The sequence below is a fragment of the Somniosus microcephalus genome, unplaced genomic scaffold (assembly GCF_052327205.1).
Source record: "Somniosus microcephalus isolate GS21.2 unplaced genomic scaffold, FLI_Smic_1.0 unresolved_chr1, whole genome shotgun sequence".
Taxonomy (NCBI): Eukaryota; Metazoa; Chordata; class Chondrichthyes; order Squaliformes; family Somniosidae; genus Somniosus; species Somniosus microcephalus.
In genome coordinates, this window is record NW_028225179.1 from 69232378 (window position 1) to 69254949 (window position 22572).

General features: G+C 52.1%; 1 protein-coding gene across 4 annotated transcripts in view; it reads left to right on the forward strand.

The window, feature by feature from the left end:
- LOC147095467 (active breakpoint cluster region-related protein-like) overlaps positions 1-22572 on the forward strand; it is a 334266-nt gene that overhangs the window by 280332 nt on the left and 31362 nt on the right. For all 4 annotated transcript variants that reach the window (XM_085974613.1, XM_085974616.1, XM_085974612.1 and 1 more), the window contains one exon: positions 6988-7047. In XM_085974613.1, the coding sequence (XP_085830739.1) occupies positions 6988-7047 (60 nt within the window). The remainder of the gene's footprint in view (positions 1-6987; positions 7048-22572) is intronic.

Consider the following 22572-nt stretch of genomic DNA (forward strand, 5'->3'; position numbering starts at 1 on the left):
CTGCACTGTCGGAGGGACAGTACTGAGGGAGTGCTGCACTGTCGGAGGGACAGTACTGAGGGAATGCCGCACTGTTGGAGGGGCAGTACTGAGGGAGCGCCGCACTGTCGGAGGGGAAGTACTGAGAGAGCGCTGCACTGTCGGACGGGCAGTACTGAGGGAGCGCCGCACTGTCGGAGGGTCAGTAGTGAGGGAGCGCCGCACTGTCGGAGGGTCAGTAGTGAGGGAGCGCCCCATTGTCGGAGGGGCAGTACTGAGGGATTGCTGCACTGTCGGAGGGTCAGTACTGAGGGGGCGTTGCACTGTTGGAGGGGCAATACTGAGGGAGTGCTGCACTGTCGGAGGGACAGTACTGAGGGAGTGCCGCACTGTTGGAGGGGCAGTACTGAGGGAGTGCTGCACTGTCGGAGGGGCAGTACTGAGGGAGCGCCGCACTGTCGGAGGTGCAGTACTGAGGGAGTGCTGCACTGTCGGAGGGGCAGTACTGAGGGAGTGCTGCCCTGTCGGACGGGCAGTACTGAGAGAGCGCCGCACTGTCAGAGGTGCAGTACTGAGGGAGCGCTGCACTGTTGGAGGTGCAGTACTGAGGGAGCGCCGCACTGTCGGAGGGACAGTGCTGAGGGAGCGCTGCACTGTCGAAGGGGCAGTACTGAGGGAGCGCTGCACTATCGGAGGGGCAGTGCTGAGGGAGTGCTGCACTGGTGGAGGGGCAGTACTGAGGGAGTGCCGCATTGTCGGAGGGGCAGTACTGAGGTAGCGCCGCACTGTTGGAGTGGCAGTACTGAGGGAGCGCTGCACTGTCGGAGGGGCAGTTCTGAGGGAGCGTCGCACTGTCAGAGGGGCAGTACTGAGGGAGCGCTGCACTGTCGGAAGGGCAGTACTGAGGGAGCGCTGCACTGTCGGAGGGGCAGTGCTGAGGGAGCGCTGCACTGTCGGAGGGGCAGTGCTAAGGGAGCGCTGCACTGTCGGAGGGGCAGTGCTGAGGGAGCACTGCACTGTCGGAGGGGCAGTACTGAGGGAGCTCCACATTGTCGGAGGGGCAGTACTGAGGGAGCGCTGCACTGACGAAGGGGCAGTGCTGAGGGTGCGCTGCACTGTCGCAGGTGCAGTACTGAGGGAGCGCCGCACTGTCAGAGGGACAGTGCTGAGGGAGCGCTGCACTGTCGAAGGGGCAGTACTGAGGGAGCGCTGCACTGTCGGAGGGACAGTGCTGAGGGAGTGCTGCACTGGTGGAGGGGCAGTACTGAGGGAGTACCGCATTGTCGGAGGGGCAGTAGTGAGGGAGCGCTGCACTGTCGGAGGGGCAGTTCTGAGGGAGCGCCGCACTGTCAGAGGGGCAGTACTGAGGGAGCGTTGCGCTGTCAGAGGGGCAGTACTGAGGGAGCGCTGCACTGTCGGAAGGGCAGTACTGAGGGAGGGCAACACTGTCGAAGGGGCAGTACTGAGTGAATGCTGCACTGTCGGAAGGGCAGTACTGAGGGAGCCCCGGACTGTCGGAGGGGCAGTATTGAGTGAGCGGCGCATTGTCGGAGGGGCAGTACTGAGGGTGCCCTACACTGTTTGAGGGGCAGTATTGAGGGAGCGGCGCTTTGTCGGAGAGGCTGTACTGAGGGAGCGCTGCACCGTCGAAGGGGCAGTACTGACTGAATACCGCACTGTCGGAGGGCTGTACCGAGGGAGCGCTGCACTGTCAGAGGGGCAGTACTGAGGGACCGCCGCACTGTAGGAGGGGCAGTACTGAGGGATTGCTAAACTGTCGGAGGTGCAGTACTGAGAGAGCGCTGCACTGTTGGAGGTGCAGTACTGAGGAAGCACTGCACTGTCGGAGGGACAGTGCTGAGGGAGTGCCGCACTGTGGGAGGGGCAGTACTGCGGGAGCGCTGCACTGTCAGAGGGGCAGTACTGAGGGAGCGCTGCACTGTCGGAGGTGCAGTACTGAGGGAGCGCTGCACTGTCGGAGGGGCGGTACTGAGGGAGCGCGGCACTTTCGGAGGGCCAATACTGAGGGAGCGCTGCACTGTCGGAGGGGCAGTGCTGAGGGAGCGCCGCATTGTCGGAGGGGCAGTACTGAGGGAGCGCTGCACTGACGAAGGGGCAGTGCTGAGGGAGCGCAGCACTGTCAGAGGTGCAGTACTGAGGGAGCTCCGCACTGTCGGAGTGGCAGTACTGAGGGAGCGCCGCAGTGTCGGAAGGGCAGTACTGAGGGCGTGCTGCCCTGTTGGAAGGGCAGTACTGATGGCGTGCTGCTCTGTCGGAGGGGCAGTACTGAGGGAGCGCTGCACTTTCGGAGTGGCAGTACTGAGGGAGTGCCGCACTGTTGGAGGGGCAGTACTGAGGGAGAGCTGCACTGTCAGAGGAGCAGTACTGCGGGAGTGCTGCACTGTTGGAGGGGCAATACTGAGGAATGCTGCACTGTCGGAGGGACAGTACTGAGGGAATGCCGCACTGTTGGAGGGGCAGTACTGAGGGGGCGCCACACTGTCGGAGGGGCAGTACTGAGGGAGTGCCGTACTGTCGGAGGGGCAGTACTGAGGGAGCGCTGCACTGTCGGAGGGGCAGTACTGAGAGAGCGCTGCACTGTCGGAGGGGAAGTACTGAGAGAGCGCTGCACTGTCGGAGGGGCAGTACTGAGGGAGCGCCGTACTGTCGGAGGGGAAGTACTGAGAGAGCGCTGCACTGTCGGAGGGACAGTACTGAGGGAGTGCTGCACTGTCGGAGGGACAGTACTGAGGGAATGCCGCACTGTTGGAGGGGCAGTACTGAGGGAGCGCCGCACTGTCGGAGGGGAAGTACTGAGAGAGCGCTGCACTGTCGGAGGGGCAGTACTGAGGGAGCGCCGTACTGTCGGAGGGAAGTACTGAGAGAGCGCTGCACTGTCGGAGGGGCAGTACTGAGAGAGCGCTGCACTGTCGGAGGGGAAGTACTGAGGGAGCGCTGCACTGTCGGGGGGTCAGTACAGAGGAGGTCCGCACTGTCGGGGGGGCAGTACTGAGAGAGCGCTGCACTGTCGGAGGGGAAGTACTGAGGGAGCGCTGCACTGTCGGAGGGGCAGTACTGAGGGAGCGCTGCACTGTCGGAGGGTCAGTACAGAGGAGGTCCGCACTGTCGCAGGGACAATACTGAAGGAGCGCTATTTGGCAGTAGAGATCACGGGTTTGGGAAGAGAGACAGAAAGAGAGAGATTGATAGGGACGGGAGGAGGGACTGAGCCCCATGCTCACACAAAGCAGGAAAGACCCAGCCTCCAACCCCAGCCCGGGCTGAATTGGTCGATGTGATCAGGAACAGGATAGGCCCGGGCTCGATTTTCGGCCTGCGCTGAATTGGTCAATATTGTCCGGAGTAGTGCTCGGGACCTTCCTGCTTACAAATACACTGAGCAAGTCCGGTTACCCAGTGAGCTATCAGGGAGTTAGGGAACCAGCACTGTGTCGTGGCTGGGTTGGCAGTGGAAGTGTTGAGTTGGCTTTTTGTGAGAATAAACCGACAAGGGGAAGGCCGGAGTCGAAAGCAGAACCTTCTGTTTCCGTCTCTCTCTGTCTCTCCCAGCATAGAGTGTGGGAGCTGTCGAGAGGCTATAAATATAGTAGGGTGAGAGAGACAGAGAGAGAGACACACACACACAAAGACACTCAAAGACAGAGAGAGAGAGACAGTGAAAGAGTGAGAAACAGAAAGAGAGTGAGAAACCGAGAGAGAGAGAGAGAGAGAGACAGTGAAAGAATGAGAAACAGAGAGAGAGACGGAGAGAGAGAGATGGAGAAAGAGTGAGAAACAGAAAGAGAGAGAGTGAGAAACCGAGAGAGTGAGAAACCGAGAGAGAGAGAGTGCAATAAAAAGAAAATTCTACAACATCCAAATCCCAATCAAAATCTGGCTCAAAATATTTGACAGCATAATCCTGCCCATTGCACTGTACGGTAGTGAAGTATGGGGCCCGCTAAATCACCAAAGCTACACTAAATGGGAAAAACACACAATAGAAGCCCTACATGCAGAATTCTGCCGAAGCATCCTTCGCACCCAAAGAAAAACGCCAACAAATGCATGCAGAGCCGAACTAGGCAGATACCCACTGATAATAAACATCCAAAAACGAGCACTAAACTTCCTAAATCACCTCAAATCTAGCTCCCCAGACACCCTTCATTTCAAAGCCTTTCAGACCCAAGAGCTAAACCCAGAAAAGAGTCCCCTGAGTCAGCTGCTACTGAAACTAAGTACTCAGCCGGACCCTGACCAGCCCCAGACCAACACAGCCGTCCAAACACCAATCCGAGTGAACCAAATCATTAAAAAATGCAAAGAAACCTACCTGGAACATTGGAACAAAATAACCGAAAGCCAAAGCAGATTAGAATGTTACCGGGCCCTAAAAAGAGAATATAAACTGGCAGACTACCTCACGACCATCAGAGACACAAAACAGAGACAGACCCTCACCAGGTACAGACTAAGCGACCACCAACTGGAAATTGAAAAAGGCAGATACAAGAAATCCTGGCAGCCTAGAGAGAATAGAATATGCAATCAATGTCTGGCTGGCGAGGTTGAAACAGAAATGCATTTCCTCCTAAAATGCGAAAAATTCAACACATCAAGAAACATATTATTCAACAAGCTAAGCCAAACAACCCCAGATTTCAAGGAATTGGATGATCTGTCAAAATTGAGATTAGTCCTAGGAGAAGGAGACAGACCATACCTTGGGGCCAAATATGTAACAACATGTCACAACCTGAGGACTGTTTAAAATTAAGACTGTTTAAAATTAATATTGAACGTACCAAATGAAGTACAAAGACTGTTTAAAATTAATATTGTTTAAAAGTAATATTGTATGTACCCAACAAATGTCAAATCGATTGACACCTACAGAATGTTAGAAAACTGTACCTTTTTGCAATGTAAGCTTTGGCAATATGGTTCTCTGTAAACTTTCATGCCAATAAAGCATTTGAATTGAATTGAATTGAATTGAATTGAGTGAGAGAGAGAGAGAGACAGAGAGAGAGACTCACACACATACAAAGACACACACAGACAGAGAGACAGAGAGAGAGACAGTGAAAGAATGAGAAACAGAGAGAGAGAGAGTGAGAGAGAGAGATGGAGAGGCAGAGATGGAGAAAGAGAGAGAGACGGAGAGAGAGAGCTGGAGAGAGAAGGAGAGAGAGCAGGACAGAGGTACAGAAAGCGACACAGAGATGGAGAGAGACAGAAAGAGAGATCGATAGAGAGATGGAGAAAGAGAGAATGAGAGTGAGACAGAGGCACACAGAGAGGCAGAGAGTGACAGTCAGAGAGATGGCGACAGAGAGAGAAAGTAGGACAGAGGCACACAGAGAGAAACAGAGAGAGAGGCAGAGACACAAAGATGGAGAAAGAGAGTAAGTAAGAGTGAGACAGAGAGACAGTGAGATACTCATATACAGGGTATCTGTTATTCTATATATAAACCCCCGAACCCCTCGATTAGATTCCAGCCTGTAACTCACTCCCGGGTATCTGTTATTCTATATATAAACCCCCCGAACTCCTCGATTCGATTCCAGCCTGTAACTCACTCCCGGGTATCTGTTATTCTATATATAAACCCCCCGAACCCCCCGATTAGATTCCAGCCTGTAACTCACTCCTGGGTATCTGTTATTCCATATATAAACCCCCCGAACCCCTCGATTAGATTCCAGCCTGTAACTCACTCCCGGGTATCTGTTATTCTATATATAAAACCCCCGAACCCCTCGATTAGATTCCAGCCTGTAACTCACTCCTGGGTATCTGTTATTCTGTATATAAATCACCCGAACCCCTCGATTAGATTCCAGCCTGTAACTCACTCCCGGGTTTCTGTTATTCTATATATAAACCCCCCGAACCCCTCGATTAGATTCCAGCCTGTAACTCACTCCTGGGTATCTGTTATTCGATATATAAACCCCCCCAAATCCCTCGATTAGATTCCAGCCTGTAACTCACTCCCGGGTATCTGTTATTCTATATATAACCCCCCCAAATCCCTCAATTAGATTCCAGCCTGTAACTCACTCCTGATTGCCTGTTAGTCTATATATAAACCCCTGAGCCCCTCGATTAGATCCCAGCCTGTGACTCACTCCTGGGTATCTGTTATTCTATATATAAACCCCCCAAACCCCTCGATTAGATTCCAGCCTATAACTCACTCCCGGGTATCTGTTATTCTATATATAAATCCCCCGAACCCCTCGATTAGATTCCAGCCTGTAACTCACTCCTGGGCATCTGTTATTTGATATATAAACCCCCCAAACCCCTCGATTAGATTCCAGCCTGTAACTCACTCCCGGGTATCTGTTATTCTATATATAAATCCCCCGAACCCCTTGATTAGATTCCAGCCTGTAACTCACTCCTGGGTATCTGTTATTCTATATATAAACCCCCCAAACCCCTCGATTAGATTCCAGCCTGTAACTCACTCCCGGGTATCTGTTATTCTATATATAAATCCCCCGAACCCCTCGATTAGATTCCAGCCTGTAACTCACTCCTGGGTATCTGTTATTCTATATATAAACCCCCCGAACCCCTCGATTAGATTCCAGCCTGTGACTCACTCCTGGGTATCTGTTATTCTATATATAAACCCCCTGAACCCCTCGAATAGATTCCAGTCTGTAACTCACTCCCGGGTATCTGTTATTATTCTATATATAAACCCCCTGAACCGCTCGATTAGATTCCAGCCTGTAACTCACTCCTGGGTATCTGTTATTCTATATATAAATCCCCCGAACCCCTCGATTAGATTCCAGCCTGTAACTCACTACCGTGTATCCGTTACCCTACATATAGAGGACCCGGCGCCCTCGATTAGATTCCAGCCTGTAAGTCACGCCCAGAATCGTCTGTCATTCTGTACTTAAACGATGATCTGCTTGCCTCTTATGCCTTGGAGCATTGCTGACTGATTTCTCCTCTGTTGTATTTCTTCAATGGCAGCTTGACCACAAGAGCCTGCAATCTAAGGAGTGGAAACACAGTTTAATCGCCATGAATGGGGTAAGAAGCCATCTGTTGCAGTGGTTTTAGTGGGTGTAGAGTTTTTACAGTTCGATTGTTGATGATTAGGGCTGGAGTTTGGTGGAAGAGTGGCAGTACTGCAAGTAAATGGCCGCCTCTCTCACACCGAAACTGGATTGCCCGGGTGTCTCTAGGAATGCCAAAGTGTCAAAGTTAAGGAGGGGCTTCAGTTATGTGGATAGACTGGAGAAGCTGGGGTTGTTCTCCTTGGAGCAGAGAAGGTTGAGAGGAGATTTGATCGAGGTGTTCAAAATCATGAGGGGTCTGGACAGAGTACGGTGGCATAGTGGTTAGCACTGTTGCCTCACAGCACCAGGGACCCAGGTTCGAATCCGACCTCGGCGACTGTCTGTGTGGAGTTTGCACATTCTCCCCGTGTTTGCGTGGGTTTTTTCCGGGTGCTCCGGTTTCCTCCCACAGTCCAAAGATGTGCGGGTTAGGTTGATTGGCCATGATAAATTGACCCTTAGTGTTAGGGGATTAAATATGTGGGGTTACGGGGATAGGGTGGGATATGTGTCGGTGCAGGCTCGATGGGCCGAAATGGCCTCTATCTGCACTGTGGGGTTTCTGTGTGATCTGTGAGTAGATAGAAAGAAACTGTTCCCATTGGCAGAAGGATCGAGAACCAGAGGACACAGATTTAAGCTGATTGGTAGAAAAACCAAAGGCGACATGAGGAAAAACTTTTTTACGCATCGAGTGATTAGGATCTGGAATGCACTGCCCGAAAGGGTGGTGGAGGCAGATTCAATCGTGGCTTTCAAAAGGGAGTTGGATAACTACCTGAAGAAAAAAAAATGGCAGGGCTACGGGGAAAGGGCGGGGGAATGGGACTCGCTGAAATGCTCCTGCAGAGAGCTGGCACGGGCTCGATGGGCCGAATGGCCTCCCTACTGTGCTGTAACCATTGTATGATTCTACATAGTATTTACAGCACAGAAACAGACCATTTGGCCAAACTGGTCCATGCCAGTGTTTCTGCTCCACACGAGCCTCCTCCCACCCCCTCTTCATCTCACCCCATCAACATATCCCTCTATTCCTTTCTCCCTCATGTGTTTATCCAGCTTCCCCTTTAATGCACCTATACTATTTGCCTCAACCACTCCCTGTGGTAGCGAGTTCCACATTGACACCACTCCCTGGGTAAAGAAGTTTCTCCTGAATTCCCTGTTGGTTTTATTAGTGACTATCTCGTATTGTGGTCCCTAGTTCTGGTCTCGCCCTACGTGGAAACATCTTCTCCACTTCTACCCTATCAGAAACTTAATGACCTCCAGCAGGTCACCCCTCAGCCTTCTCTTTTCTAGAGAAACTCATACAGTGCAGGAGGAGGCCATTTGGCCCATCGTGCCTCTGCCGTCTCTTTGAAAGAGCTCTTCAATTTGTCCCACTCATCCCTGCAAACTTGTTCCCCTTCAGGTATTTTTCACTCTGAAGAATATCGGGACAAAATGGCAGTTTGACTGACAGTCGAGGATCAACCAATCGGGCAGCAGAGATTCTGCTCGCTTTCCGATTGGCCGGGGGAGGGGGGACGTGCTTCGCGAGAATGGGCCTGTCGGGCAACAAATGGCGGGGGTGTTGGGGGGGAGGGAAGGGGGGGTACGAGGCAGGAGGTCATGTGATGAACACCCCGGGCTTATGTCCAATCAGAGGTGGTGACCTTTGGTGGGTCTTGGGCGGTGAAGTGAACTCCTCGCAGAGCAAGGAAGCCTAGGCCCCCATTAACACCTCAGCCCCTTCCCCCCATCAAAGCCGCAGCCCATCCCTCATTAAAGCCTCAGCGCACCCCCTCCCCCCCAACACTGAAGATCCCGACAAATCGCGCTCGGACTCAAAGGCCGTTCCAGCTCAGAGTGGTCACTCCCCATCACCACTCCGGGGTCGGGTATCACAAATCGTTCCAATTGTTGGACATTCCAGGTGAACGGTCAAGGCCCAGAGTGTACAGGCAAGGTCAAGTTGGGGGAAAGATGTGGGAGTCAAGGCAAGAAAGGAAACGGACAGGTGACCGGAAAACTGGGGTTCAAAAGTCGAAAGAAGGGAGCGGAGAGAGGGAAGAGTGAGGGAGGAGAGGAGGTCAATTGGTTGGAGGCCCTGAAATAGCATGAGTTAGAGTAAGCGATGGGTCCTCAACCTCAGCGCAGAGTGGATGTAGGGAGTGGGGGCGGGAGAGTGAAGAAGATGGGGCTGTAGGGAGGGGAGAGTGTGTAGGAGATGGGGATGTAGGGAGGGGGGGAGTGTGTAGGAGATGGGGATGTAGGGAGGGGGAGAGTGTGTAGGAGATGGGGATGTAGGGAGGGGAGAGTGTGTAGGAGATGGGGATGTAGGGAGGGGGAGAGTGTGTAGGAGATGGGGATGTAGGGAGAGGGAGAGTGTGTAGGAGATGGGGATGTAGGGAGGGGGAGAGTGTGTAGGAGATGGGGATGTAAGGAGGGGGAGAGTGTGTAGGAGATGGGGATGTAGGGAGGGGGAGAGTGTGTAGGAGATGGGGATGTAGGGAGGGGGAGAGTGTGTAGGAGATGGGGATGTAGGGAGGGGAGAGTGTGTAGGAGATGGGGATGTAGGGAGGGGGAGAGTCTGTAGGAGATGGGGATGTAGGGAGGGGGAGAGTGTGTAGGAGATGGGGATGTAGGGAGGGGAGAGTGTGTAGGAGATGGGGATGTAGGGAGGGGAGAGTGTGTAGGAGATGGGGATGTAGGGAGGGGGAGAGTGTGTAGGAGATGGGGATGTAGGGAGGGGGAGTGTGTGTAGGAGATGGGGATGTAGGGAGGGGGAGAGTGTGTAGGAGATGGGGATGTAGGGAGGGGAGAGTGTGTAGGAGATGGGGCTGTAGGGAGGGGAGAGTGTGTAGGAGATGGGGATGTAGGGAGGGGAGAGTGTGTAGGAGATGGGGATGTAGGGAGGGGAGAGTGTGTAGGAGATGGGGATGTAGGGAGGGGAGAGTGTGTAGGAGATGGGGATGTAGGGAGGGGGAGAGTGTGTAGGAAATGGGGATGTAGGGAGGGGGAGAGTGTATAGGAGATGGGGATGTAGGGAGGGGAGAGTGTGTAGGAGATGGGGATGTAGGGAGGGGAGAGTGAGTAGGAGATGGGGATGTAGGGAGGGGAGAGTGTGTAGGAGATGGGGATGTAGGGAGTGGAGAGTGTGTAGGAGATGGGGATGTAGGGAGGGGAGAGTGTGTCGGAGATGGGGATGTAGGGAGGGGGAGAGTGTGTAGGAGATGGGGATGTTGGGAGGGGAGAGTGTGTAGGAGATGGGGATGTAGGGAGGGGGAGAGTGTGCAGGACATGGGGATGTAGGGAGGGGGAGAGTGTGTAGGAGATGGGGATGTAGGGAGGGGAGAGTGTGTAGGAGATGGGGATGTAGGGAGGGGAGAGTGTGTAGGAGATGGGGATGTAGGGAGGGGAGAGTGTGTAGGAGATGGGGATGTAGGGAGGGGGAGAGTGTGTAGGAGATGGGGATGTAGGGAGGGGGAGAGTGTGTAGGAGATGGGGATGTACGGAGGGGGAGCCAGACAGCCAGACAGAGTGAATACACACGCTGAAGATGGGCTGCTGAATTTTTAGTGTTTTTAGTGTTTAAAGTGGGGAAAAAAAAGGTTCATTTCAAGTTTAAAAAGGTTTTAAAGTTAAATTTAGTTCTAGTTAAGTTAGTTTAGTTTGTTTAGTTAAGTTTAAGTTTAGTTTAGTCTAGATTAAGTAAGGAAGGAAAAGACCACCAAAGGAAAAAAAAAAACCAGAGGAAACTAGAAAAAAAAAAGCCAAAGAAAAAAAAAAAGAAATAAGGGAAAAAACAAACAAACGGGGCCACAGCAGCAGCAGAAGCAAGGTGACTCGGCCGCATCGGGAACCGAGGCGCGAAGGCCGCACGGAGACGCAGCGGCAGCCGGAGCGAGGAGACTCGGGGAGGCCGCTTCGGGAAGCGAGGCGAATCGGGGAGGCCGCACGGAGACGCAGCGGCAGCCGGAACGAGGTGACTCGGGGAGCCCGAGCGGCGAACGAGACACGGCCCGATCGGCGGCCACAGTCCAGCACCCGAGCGACGACCGCAGTCCAGCACCCGAGCGACGGCCGCAGTCCAGCACCCGAGCGACGACCGCAGTCCAGCACCCGAACGGCGAACGAGGCACAACCCGAGCGGCGGCTGGGCTAGAAAGCCCGGGAAAGGCCCGAGGAGCCAGGCCCAGAGACCTCTGAGGAGAAGGGGAGCAACCAGAAGGCTTCCAGAAGCAAACCAAGACTGTGAGTACAGGGCCCAGGGAGGGAGACTGAAGCCAGGGAAAGGCCCGAGGAGCCAGGCCGAGACAGAGGCACAGAGGCCTCTGAGGGGGAGGGGAACAGCCCGAAGGCACCGGGAAACAGCGGCTCACAGACCCAGACCTGAGAAGGGTGTACCCAGAAGCCGAGGCCCAGGGACCACGGGGTCGGAGAGGGGGACCGGGAAAGCTCGCGAACAGGGAGAGGGAAACACCAAACCCGGGGCCCCAGAAAAGCTTATTCTAAGATCAACAATACTTTACCAAAAATGAGCGAATCAGAAGATCCACAACAGCCCCGCTTCCAGATTCCCCCCAACACTGCAAAAAAAGCTATAAAAGCGATCAAGCATGAGCAGATGAGAGAAAAACCAGAAACACTTTTTGCTGACTGTTACAACAATGGGACAAAAAGTAACCTCATTTTCTACTCAGATCAGCCAGTGGCTTGGATCACAGCAATAAAATCACACTATACCAATGTTAAGCTAGAAAATACCGCAAATGGGTCCATAATGAAAATTAACACACCAGGAGACAGTTCAACTACGACGGTCAACGCGTACAATACCGGGACAATATTAGTGCAAGGCAACCTCGACAAATTTGCAACGGCCTTCAGGACACTGAAAAAATTAACTAAGGGGGGAAGGAACAGCCCCAGAGTGGCCCGCACTCCCCCCAACATTGACAACTTACCAGGAGAAAATCTGCCTGGTCAGGAGGTGAACGAGCCACACAGTTCAAACCAGACACTAACCCCGGGGAACCACAGCCACACGATACAACTGACAAACCCCAGCATAACTACCAGGGAGGAAGCCACACATAGTCCCCCTACCATTCCCAGCTCACCAAGAGAAGAGCAGCATAGCCAGGAAGTGAGTGAGCCCTCCAGGGCCGACCAGCCTAGCCAGGAAGTGAGTGAGCCTACCAGGGCCGACCAGACACATACCCCGGGATCACACAGCCAGATACAACCAAAAGATAAATTTAATCAATTAGAGATAGAGATGGTTAAACTTAGAGAGGACTTCCTCAAAATGAATGACAATCAAAATCAGGAGAGGGAGAGACACAAGAGAGAGCTGAAGCTACTTGAGAACCAGGTGAATCTACTTAGGAATCAGGTGAAAGAGCTGCAGGAAAAAGAAGAGAGCCATAGAGGAGAGAAAACACCATTAGACCAGCAACCAGAGGCTAGAGATAAGACAAGACAGAGCCGGACGGAACGGCTGCACTCCCACACGGAACAAAAGCAACAGACACACAATACAAGGGGTGCCACACAGACCGACCAGCATACTGATTCGCAATCTTCCCCCACCACCGTGGAACCACAAGCGGGCCGCTCACAAGAGGTACGCACACACCAGACACCCCAGCCCAGCACACACACTATGAGTCCAAGCGAAAGCCACCAGACAGTAAACACAAACAAGGCTGACGTCGTAATACTCATAGACTCAAATGGGAAATTTCTATGGGAGAAAAAGCTATTCCCTAGAAGTAAAGTAGAAAAGATCTGGTGCCCAACAACAAACAGAGCCATGGGATGGCTGACCAAAGCCAGATTAGGCTCCCCCCAACACATAATAATACACACGGGCACAAATGACCTAAAGACCCAACAGAAAGAAGTAGCAACATCGCTCAGAGCAATGATTAGGAAAGCAAGCAGTACATTTCCAAACACTAGAATCACTGTTTCCACAATATTGCCGAGAACAGACTTCAACAACAACACAATTCATGAGATAAATGCCAGCATAGCAAGAGACTGCGAATCAAACCACAACGTACACCTGGCCCAACACCCCACCCTCGATGAGGAATGTCTTTACGACCACGTCCACATCCAAAGGCAAAGAATATCGATCCTTGCTAAAGCCCTGAAGGACGTCGCTTTTAACCGGGTCCATACCCAGACTCCAAGAGGACCCCCCCCCCCGACCACCAGAGATCAGCGGGGTACATATCAGGAACACTACAAGGACCACCAACACACCAACCGAGACCAGAGAGGATCCCCATGCAAAACAACAATGTCAGACCTGCACCACTCCTGTCCCACAGGGGAATAGGACTGCTCCCAGCCAGACAGAGGGAGAGATGCACAGGACGTACGCAATACCTCAGACAGAAACAATCCATTAAGAGACAATAAGCAGATGTGCAGCAGCATCTACTTCCGCCTTATGGATCAAGGACTAATTAATAGAAAGAACTGTAACCAAATTGTATTAACTTTTGTAGACAACTGATGTGATCTTTTTTTTCCCACACTTAGACACGACAAACACGTACCACTCTTTAACCTATCATAGTAAAAGATCAAACTTAACATGAAATCCTTATATATTTCGACCTGGAATATCCAAGGTCTACGCTCTTCACTGCGAGAAGTGAAAAGTAGGACCCCAGAGTTCATAGATGAAACTAAAGACCTAGATATTATCATTTTACAGGAAACTTGGTATAAAGGAAAAGGACACACTGGCTGTCCCCAAGGGTACACTGAGCTGGTGGTGCCCTCCAATAAATTACCAAGTGTAACCCAAGGCAGAGACTCCGGAGGCATACTGATCTGGTTTAAAACAGAACTTAAGAATTACATCAAATTTATAAAAAAGGGCGAAAACCATATGTGGCTCAAACTTGAGAGGGAGATTATCTCAAACACCCAAGATGTTTACATTTGCGCACTTTATATCCCTCCAATCGATTCCCCGTACTTTAAAGAGGACACCTTCTCCAACATGGAGGGGGAAATTATCCAATACCAGGCCCAGGGGAACGTGTTGATCTGTGGGGACCTCAATTCAAGAACGGGCGAAGAACCAGACTTCACCAATAATCAGGGAAACAATTATGTTTTCGGGAATAACCACTTTGACATCCCTTCCCTTCCATACAGGCATAACTGCGACAAGCAGTCAAATACCAACGGAAAACAGCTACTACAGCTCTGTCGAAACCTGGGTCTGTACATTGTCAATGGTAGGTTCATAGGAGACCTCCTAGGAAGATCGACCTATTGCTCACCTCTTGGCTGCAGCACAGTAGACTATATGATTACAGACTTAGACCCATCCTCTTTCAGAGCATTCACAGTCAAACCACAAACAACACTGTCAGATCACAGTCAAATTACTATGTTCCTCAAAAAGACAGAAACAAACAACATAGAAACACAACCCAGTAAACTGTACAACACCAAAAAATCGTACAGATGGGCCAAAAACGACACGGAAAAATACCAGAAAACAATTAGCAATGCATCAACTCAAGCTCTCTTAGACACCTTTCTGGATAACATATACACTCACAATAAAGAAGGCATAAACCGGGCAGTTAGTAAACTAAACAATATTTTTGATAATTTGGCAACAAATGCAAACTTGAAAGCTCGCAAGAACAAACCCAAAACAAAAAACTATGAAAAATGGTTTGACCGAGATTGCCATAACATGAGGAAAAAACTTAGAAAAATATCAAACCAAAAACACAGACATCCAGAAAACGAGGAACTACGCCTTACTTATTGTCAGACACTAACACAATACAGAAACACACTCAGAACCAAAAAAGAGCAATATATTAAGAATACACTCAGCTCCATGGAGGAATCCATTGATTCCAATTGTTTCTGGGAAAACTTGAAAACACTACACAAAAAACAACACGACGATTTGGCCATTCAAAATGGGGACACATGGGTAAACCACTTTGAAAAATTATACCAGAAAAGAACACTAAGACCAGAGCAACACCAAATATGCAAAAAACTGGAAAAGCTAGAAATGGCCATAAAAGATAACCAAAACCCGCTGGACGCCATAATAACAGAAAAAGAACTTCTTGAAAAACTCAAGGACCTGCGACCAGGAAAAGCCTGCGGGACAGATGGCATACTAAACGAGATGATTAAACACACAGACAACAAAATGAAACTGGCTATCCTAAAACTCTTCAACTTGGTTCTGAGTGTCGGTTATTTCCCTGATATCTGGAACAAAGGACTCATAACGCCCATATACAAAAGTGGGGACAAAATCGACCCAAACAACTATCGAGGCATCTGTGTAAACAGTAACCTGGGGAAGGTATTCTGTAGCATCATAAACAAAAGACTTATAAACTTCCTTGAGGAGCACAATGTCTTGAGTAAAAGCCAAATTGGATTCCTGCCAAACTATAGAACATCCGATCATATCTTCACCCTACAGACCCTAATTGACAAACACGTTCACAATAACAAAAGCAAAATCTACGCATGCTTTGTAGATTTCCAGAAGGCTTTCGACTCCATCTGGCATGACGGTTTATTCCTGAAACTTATCGAAAGTGGGGTAGGAGGGAAAACATATGATGTAATTAAATCAATGTATACAAACAACAAATGTGCAGTTAAAATTGGAGACAAACAAACAAAATACTTCCCACAGGGGCGGGGGGTGACGCAGGGCTCGCCAATCTCACCGACACTCTTTAATATTTACATAAATGGATTGGCAAAACTACTTGAACAATCTACAGCACCCGGCCTCACCCTATATGAATCCAAGGTTAAATTCCTCCTCTATGCAGACGACCTGGTTCTGCTGTCACCTACTAAAGAGGGGCTACAGCAAAACCTGGACCTGCTGGAGTCGTACTGCCAGACTTGGGCCCTGACAATAAATCCCCAAAAAACCAAAGTCCTTGTGTTCCAGCAAAGATCCAAACATCAGGGACCCAAAATAAATTTCACAGTAGGAACAACCAAAATTGAACAAACCACTAACTACACATACTTGGGCTTAAAAATCAGTTCTACGGGAAACTTCAAACTGGCTGTGAATGAACTGAAAGAGAAAGCAAGAAGGGCTTTCTATGCCATCAAAAAATCAATCCAAATAGAAATCCCAATTAGCATTTGGCTCAAAATTTTCAAATCAGTAATTGAACCAATTGCACTCTATGGCAGTGAGGTTTGGGGACCGCTAACTCAACAAGAATTTGCAAAATGGGACAAACATCCAATTGAGATCCTACATGCAGAATTCTGTAAAAGTATCCTCCGGACTCAAAGGAAAACAGTAAACAATGCATGCAGGGCGGAACTAGGCCAATATCCATTAATAATCACTATCCAAAAAAGAGCCACCAAATTTTGGAATCACCTACAAATGAGCAATCCCCAATGCTATCACTACGACGCCCTGAAATGCCAAGAGCTGACCATAAAGAAGAATACCCTCAGTCAATTAGTCCTGGGACTCAGTGAAGTAACTACTAACAATACTAACAATAACCAGCCCCAGGACAGTGACAGGGTAACACAAAGAATTCGACCCAACACAATCGTCGCTAAGCAAAAGGAAAAATATCTGACATATTGGGCAGAAACAACAAAAACCCAAAGCAAACTCAATTGCTACTTGGCCCTAAACAGACAATACAACATAGCTGATTACCTGACCATGGTAAAGGATAACAAACTGAGAAGAACCTTGACAAGGTACAGACTTAGCGAACATAGCCTAGCGATCGAAAAAGGCAGACACAGGCAGACCAGGCTGCCAAGAGAGGACAGGATATGCTCTCACTGCAGTCAGGGAGTGGTGGAGACAGAGATGCACTTCCTCACAGCTTGTGGAAAATATCAGGGCATCAGGGAGAATTTCTATCAAAAATTCTCACAAATATGCCCTGATTTCAGAAATCTGAATGACAACCAAAAACTCCCACTCCTACTGGGAGAGGAGAGAAGCTGTATAACACTGGCGGCGCACTATGTTACAGCTTGCCATGAACAGAGGGACAACCAGTAAACTAAGAAAAAAAATATATATAGACAATGCGAATGTATGTTTATACACTCAGGGATATACCTGTTTATACACTGTATGAATAGAACTGCGTTTATGTGCTAAACCATAAATGTATTTTGATGCTTTGGCAACATAAGATGTGACTTATCATGCCAATAAAGCGATTTAAATTGAAATTGAATTGAAATTGAGTGTGTAGGAGATGGGGATGTAGGGAGGGGGAGAGTGTGTAGGAGATGGGGATGTAGGGAGTGGGAGAGTGTGTAGGAGATGGGAATGTAGGGAGGGGAGAGTGTGTAGGAGATGGGGATACAGGGAGGGGAGAGTGTGTAGGAGATGGGGATGTAGGGAGGAGGAGAGTGTGTAGGAGATGGGATGTAGGGAGGGGGAGAGTGTGTAGGAGATGGGGATGTAGGGAGGGGGAGACTGTGCAGGAGATGGGGATGTAGGGAGGGGGAGAGCGTGTAGGAGATGGGGATGTAGGGAGGGGGAGAGTGTGTAGGAGATGGGGATGTAGGGAGGGGGAGAGTGTGTAGGAGATGGGGATGTAGGGAGTGGGAGACTGTGTAGGAGATGGGAATGTAGGGAGGGGAGAGTGTGTAGGAGATGGGGATACAGGGAGGGGAGAGTGTGTAGGAGATGGGGATGTAGGGAGGAGGAGAGTGTGTAGCAGATGGGGATGTAGGGAGGGGGAGAGTGTGTAGGAGATGGGGATGTAGGGAGGGGGAGACTGTGCAGGAGATGGGGATGTAGGGAGGGGGAGAGCGTGTAGGAGATGGGGATGTAGGGAGGGGGAGAGTGTGTAGGAGATGGGGATGTAGGGAGGGGGAGAGTGTGTAGGAGATGGGGATGTAGGGAGGGGAGAGTGTGTAGGAGATGGGGATGTAGGGCGGGGGAGAGTGTGTATGAGATGGGGATGTAGGGAGGGGTAGAGTGTGTAGGATATGGGGATGTAGGGAGGGGAGAGTGTGTAGGAGCTGGGGATGTAAGGAGGGGAGAGTGTGTAGGAGATGGGGATGTAGGGAGGGGGAGAGTATGTAGGAGATGGGGATGTAGGGAGGGGGAGAGTGTGTAGGAGATGGGGATGTAGGGAGGGGAGAGTGTGTAGGAGATGGGGATGTAGGGAGGGGGAGAGTGTGTAGGAGATGGGGATGTAGGGAGGGGGAGAGTGTGTAGGAGGTGGGGATGTAGGGAGGGGAGAATGTGTAGGAGATGGGGATGTAGGGAGGGGGAGAGTGTGTAGGAGATGGGGATGTAGGGAGGGGGAGAGTGTGTAGGAGATGGGGATGTAGGGAGGGGGAGAGTGTGTAGGAGATGGGGATGTAGGGAGGGGGAGAGTGTGTAGGAGATGGGGGTGTAGGGAGGGGGAGAGTGTGTAGGAGATGGGGATGTAGGGAGGGGGAGAGTGTGTAGGAGATGGGGATGTAGGGAGGGGGAGAGTGTGTAGGAGATGGGGATGTAGGGAGGGGGAGAGTGTGTAGGAGATGGGGATGTAGGGAGGGGGAGAGTGTGTAGGAGCTGGGGTTGTAGGGAGGGGGAGATTGTGTAGGAGATGGGGATGTAGGCAGGGGAGAGTGCGCAGGAGATGGGGATGTAGGGAGGGGGAGAGTGTGTAGGAGATGGGGATGTAGGGAGGGGGAGAGTGTGTAGGAGATGGGGATGTAGGGAGGGGAGAGTGTGTAGGAGATGGGGATGTAGGGAGGGGAGAGTGTGTAGGAGATGGGGATGTAGGGAGGGGGAGTTTGCGTAGGAGCTGGGGTTGTAGGGAGGGGGAGAGTGTGTAGGAGATGGGGATGTAGGGAGGGGAGAGTGTGTAGGAGATGGGGAGGTAGGGAGGGGAGAGTGTGTAGGAGATGGCGATGTAGGGAGGGGAGAGTGTGTAGGAGATGGGGATGTAGGGAGGGGGAGTCTGTGTAGGAGATGGGGATGTAGGGAGGGGGAGAGTGTGTAGGAGATGGGGATGTAGGGAGGGGAGAGTGTGTAGGAGATGGGGATGTAGGGAGGGGGAGAGTGTGTAGGAGATGGGGATATAGGGAGGGGAGAGTGTGCAGGAGATGGGGATGTAGGGAGGGGGAGAGTGTGTAGGAGATGGGGATGTAGGGAGGGGGAGAGTGTGTAGGAGATGGGGATGTAGGGAGGGGAGAGTGTGTAGGAGATGGGGATGTAGGGAGGGGGAGAGTGTGTAGGAAATGGTGATGTAGGGAGGGGGAGAGTGTGTAGGAGATGGCGATGTAGGGAGGTGGAGAGTGTGTAGGAGATGGGGATGTAGGGAGGGGGAGAGTGTGTAGGAGATGGGGATGTAGGGAGGGGAGAGTGTCTCGATGATGGGGATGTAGGGAGGGGGAGAGTGTGTAGGAGATGGGGATGTAGAGAGGGGTAGAGTGTGTAGGATATGGGGATGTAGGGTGGGGAGAGTTTGTAGGAGATGGGGATGTAGGGAGGGGGAGAGTGTGTCGGAGATGGGGATGTAGGGAGGGGGAGAGTGTGTAGGAGATGGGGATGCAGGGAGGGGGAGAGTGTGTAGGAGATGGGGATGTAGGGAGGGGGAGAGTGTGTAGGAGATGGGAATGTAGGGAGGGGAGAGTGTGTAGGAGATGGGGATGTAGGGAGGGGGAGAGTGTGTAGGAGATGGGGATGTAGGGAGGGGGAGAGTGTGTAGGAGATGGGGATGTAGGGAGTGGGAGAGTGTGTAGGAGATGGGAATGTAGGGAGGGGAGAGTGTGTAGGAGATGGGGATATAGGGAGGGGAGAGTGTGTAGGAGATGGGGATGTAGGGAGGGGGAGAGTGTGCAGGAGATGGGGATGTAGGGAGGGGGAGAGTGTGTAGGAGATGGGGATGTAGGGAGGGGGAGAGTGTGTAGGAGATGGGGATGTAGGGAGGGGGAGACTGTGTAGGAGATGGGGATGTGCAGAGGGGGAGAGCGTGTAGGAGATGGGGATGTAGGGAGGGGGAGAGTGTGTAGGAGATGGGGATGTAGGGAGGGGGAGAGTGTGTAGGAGATGGGGATGTAGGGAGGGGAGAGTGTGTAGGAGATGGGGATGTAGGGCGGGGGAGAGTGTGTATGAGTTGGGAATGTAGGGAGGGGTAGAGTGTGTAGGATATGGGGATGTAGGTTGGGGAGAGTGTGTAGGAGCTGGGGATGTAAGGAGGGGAGAGTGTGTAGGAGATGGGGATGTAGGGAGGGGAGAGTGTGTAGGAAATGGGGATGTAGGGAGGGGGAGAGTGTGTAGGAGATGGGGATGGAGGGAGGGGGAGGGTGTGTAGGAGATGGGGATGTAGGGAGGGGGAGAGTATGTAGGAGATGGGGATGTAGGGAGTGGGAGAGTGTGTAGGAGATGGGGATGTAGGGAGGGGAGAGTGTGTAGGAGATGGGGAAGTAGGGAGTGGGAGAGTGTGTAGGAGATGGGGATGTAGGGAGGGGGAGAGTGTGTAGGAGGTGGGGATGTAGGGAGGGGAGAGTGTGTAGGAGATGGGGATGTAGGGAGGGGGAGAGTGTGTAGGAGATGGGGATGTAGGGAGGGGGAGAGTGTGTAGGAGATGGGGATGTAGAGAGGGGGAGAGTGTGCAGGAGATGGGGATGTAGGGAGGGGGAGAGTGTGTAGGAGATGGGGGTGTAGGGAGGGGGAGAGTGTGCAGGAGATGGGGATGTAGGGAGGGGGAGAGTGTGTAGGAGATGGGGATGTAGGGAGGGGGAGAGTGTGTAGGAGATGGGGATGTAGGGAGGGGGAGAGTGTGTAGGAGATGGGGATGTAGGGAGGGGGAGAGTGTGCAGGAGCTGGGGTTGTAGGGAGGGGGAGATTGTGTAGGAGATGGGGATGTAGGGAGGGGAGAGTGTGTAGGAGATGGGGATGTAGGGAGGGGGAGAGTGTGTCCGAGATGGGGATGTAGGGAGGGGGAGAGTGTGTAGGAGATGGGGATGTAGGGAGGGGAGAGTGTGTAGGAGATGGGGATGTAGGGTGGGGAGAGTGTGGAGGAGATGGGGATGTAGGGAGGGGGAGAGTGCGTAGGAGCTGGGGTTGTAGGGAGGGGGAGAGTGTGTAGGAGATGGGGATGTAGGGAGGGGAGAGTGTGTAGGAGATGGGGAGGTAGGGAGGGGAGAGTGTGTCGGAGATGGCGATGTAGGGAGGGGAGAGTGTGTAGGAGTTGGGGATGTAGGGAGGGGGAGAGTGTGTAGGAGATGGGGATGTAGGGAGGGAGAGGGTGTGTAGGAGATTGGGATGTAGGGAGGGGAGAGTGTGTCGGAGATGGGGATGTAGGGAGGGGGAGAGTGTGAAGGAGATGGGGATGTAGGGAGCGGGAGAGTGAGTAGGAGATGGGGATGTAGGGACGGGGAGAGTGTGTCGGAGATGGGGATGTAGGGAGGGGGAGAGTGTGTAGGAGATGGGGATGTAGGGAGGGGAGAGTGTGTAGGAGATGGGGATGTAGGGAGGGGGAGTCTGTGTAGGAGATGGGGATGTAGGGAGGGGGAGAGTGTGTAGGAGATGGGGATGTAGGGAGGGGAGAGTGTGTAGGAGATGGGGATGTAGGGAGGGGGAGAGAGTGTAGGAGATGGGGATATAGGGAGGGGAGAGTGTGCAGGAGATGGGGATGTAGGGAGGGGGAGAGTGTGTAGGAGATGGGGATGTAGGGAGGGGGAGAGTGTGTCGGAGATGGGGATGTAGGGAGGGGAGAGTGTGTAGGAGATGGGGATGTAGGGAGGGGGAGAGTGTGTTGGAGATGGGGATGTAGGGAGGGGGAGAGTGTGTAGGAGATGGCGATGTAGGGAGGGGGAGAGTGTGTAGGAGATGGGGATGTAGGGAGGGGGAGAGTGTGTCGGAGATGGGGATGTAGGGAGGGGAGAGTGTGTAGGAGATGGGGATGTAGGGAGGGGGAGAGTGTGTAGGGGATGGGGATGTAGGGAGGGGTAGAGTGTGTAGGATATGGGGATGTAGGGTGGGGAGAGTGTGTAGGAGATGGGGATGTAGGGAGGGGGAGAGTGTGTAGGAGATGGGGATGTCGGGAGGGGGAGAGTGTGTAGGAGATGGGGATGCAGGGAGGGGGAGGGTGTGTAGGAGATGGGGATGTAGGGAGGGGGAGAGTGTGTAGGAGATGGGAATGTAGGGAGGGGAGAGTGTGTAGGAGCTGGGGATGTAGGGAGGGGGAGAGTGTGCAGGAGATGGGGATGTAGGGAGGGGAGAGTGTGTACGGGATGGGGATGTAGGGAGGGGGAGAGTGTGTAGGAGATGGGGATGCAGGGAGGGGGGAGTGTGTAGGAGCTGGGGATGTCGGGAGGGGAGAGTGTAGGAGATGGGGATGTAGGGAGGGGAGAGTGTGTAGGAGATGGGGATGAAGGGAGGGGAGAGTGTGTAGGAGATGGGGATGTAGGGAGGGGGAGAGTGTGTAGGAGTTGGGGATGTATGGAGGGGGAGAGTGTGTAGGAGATG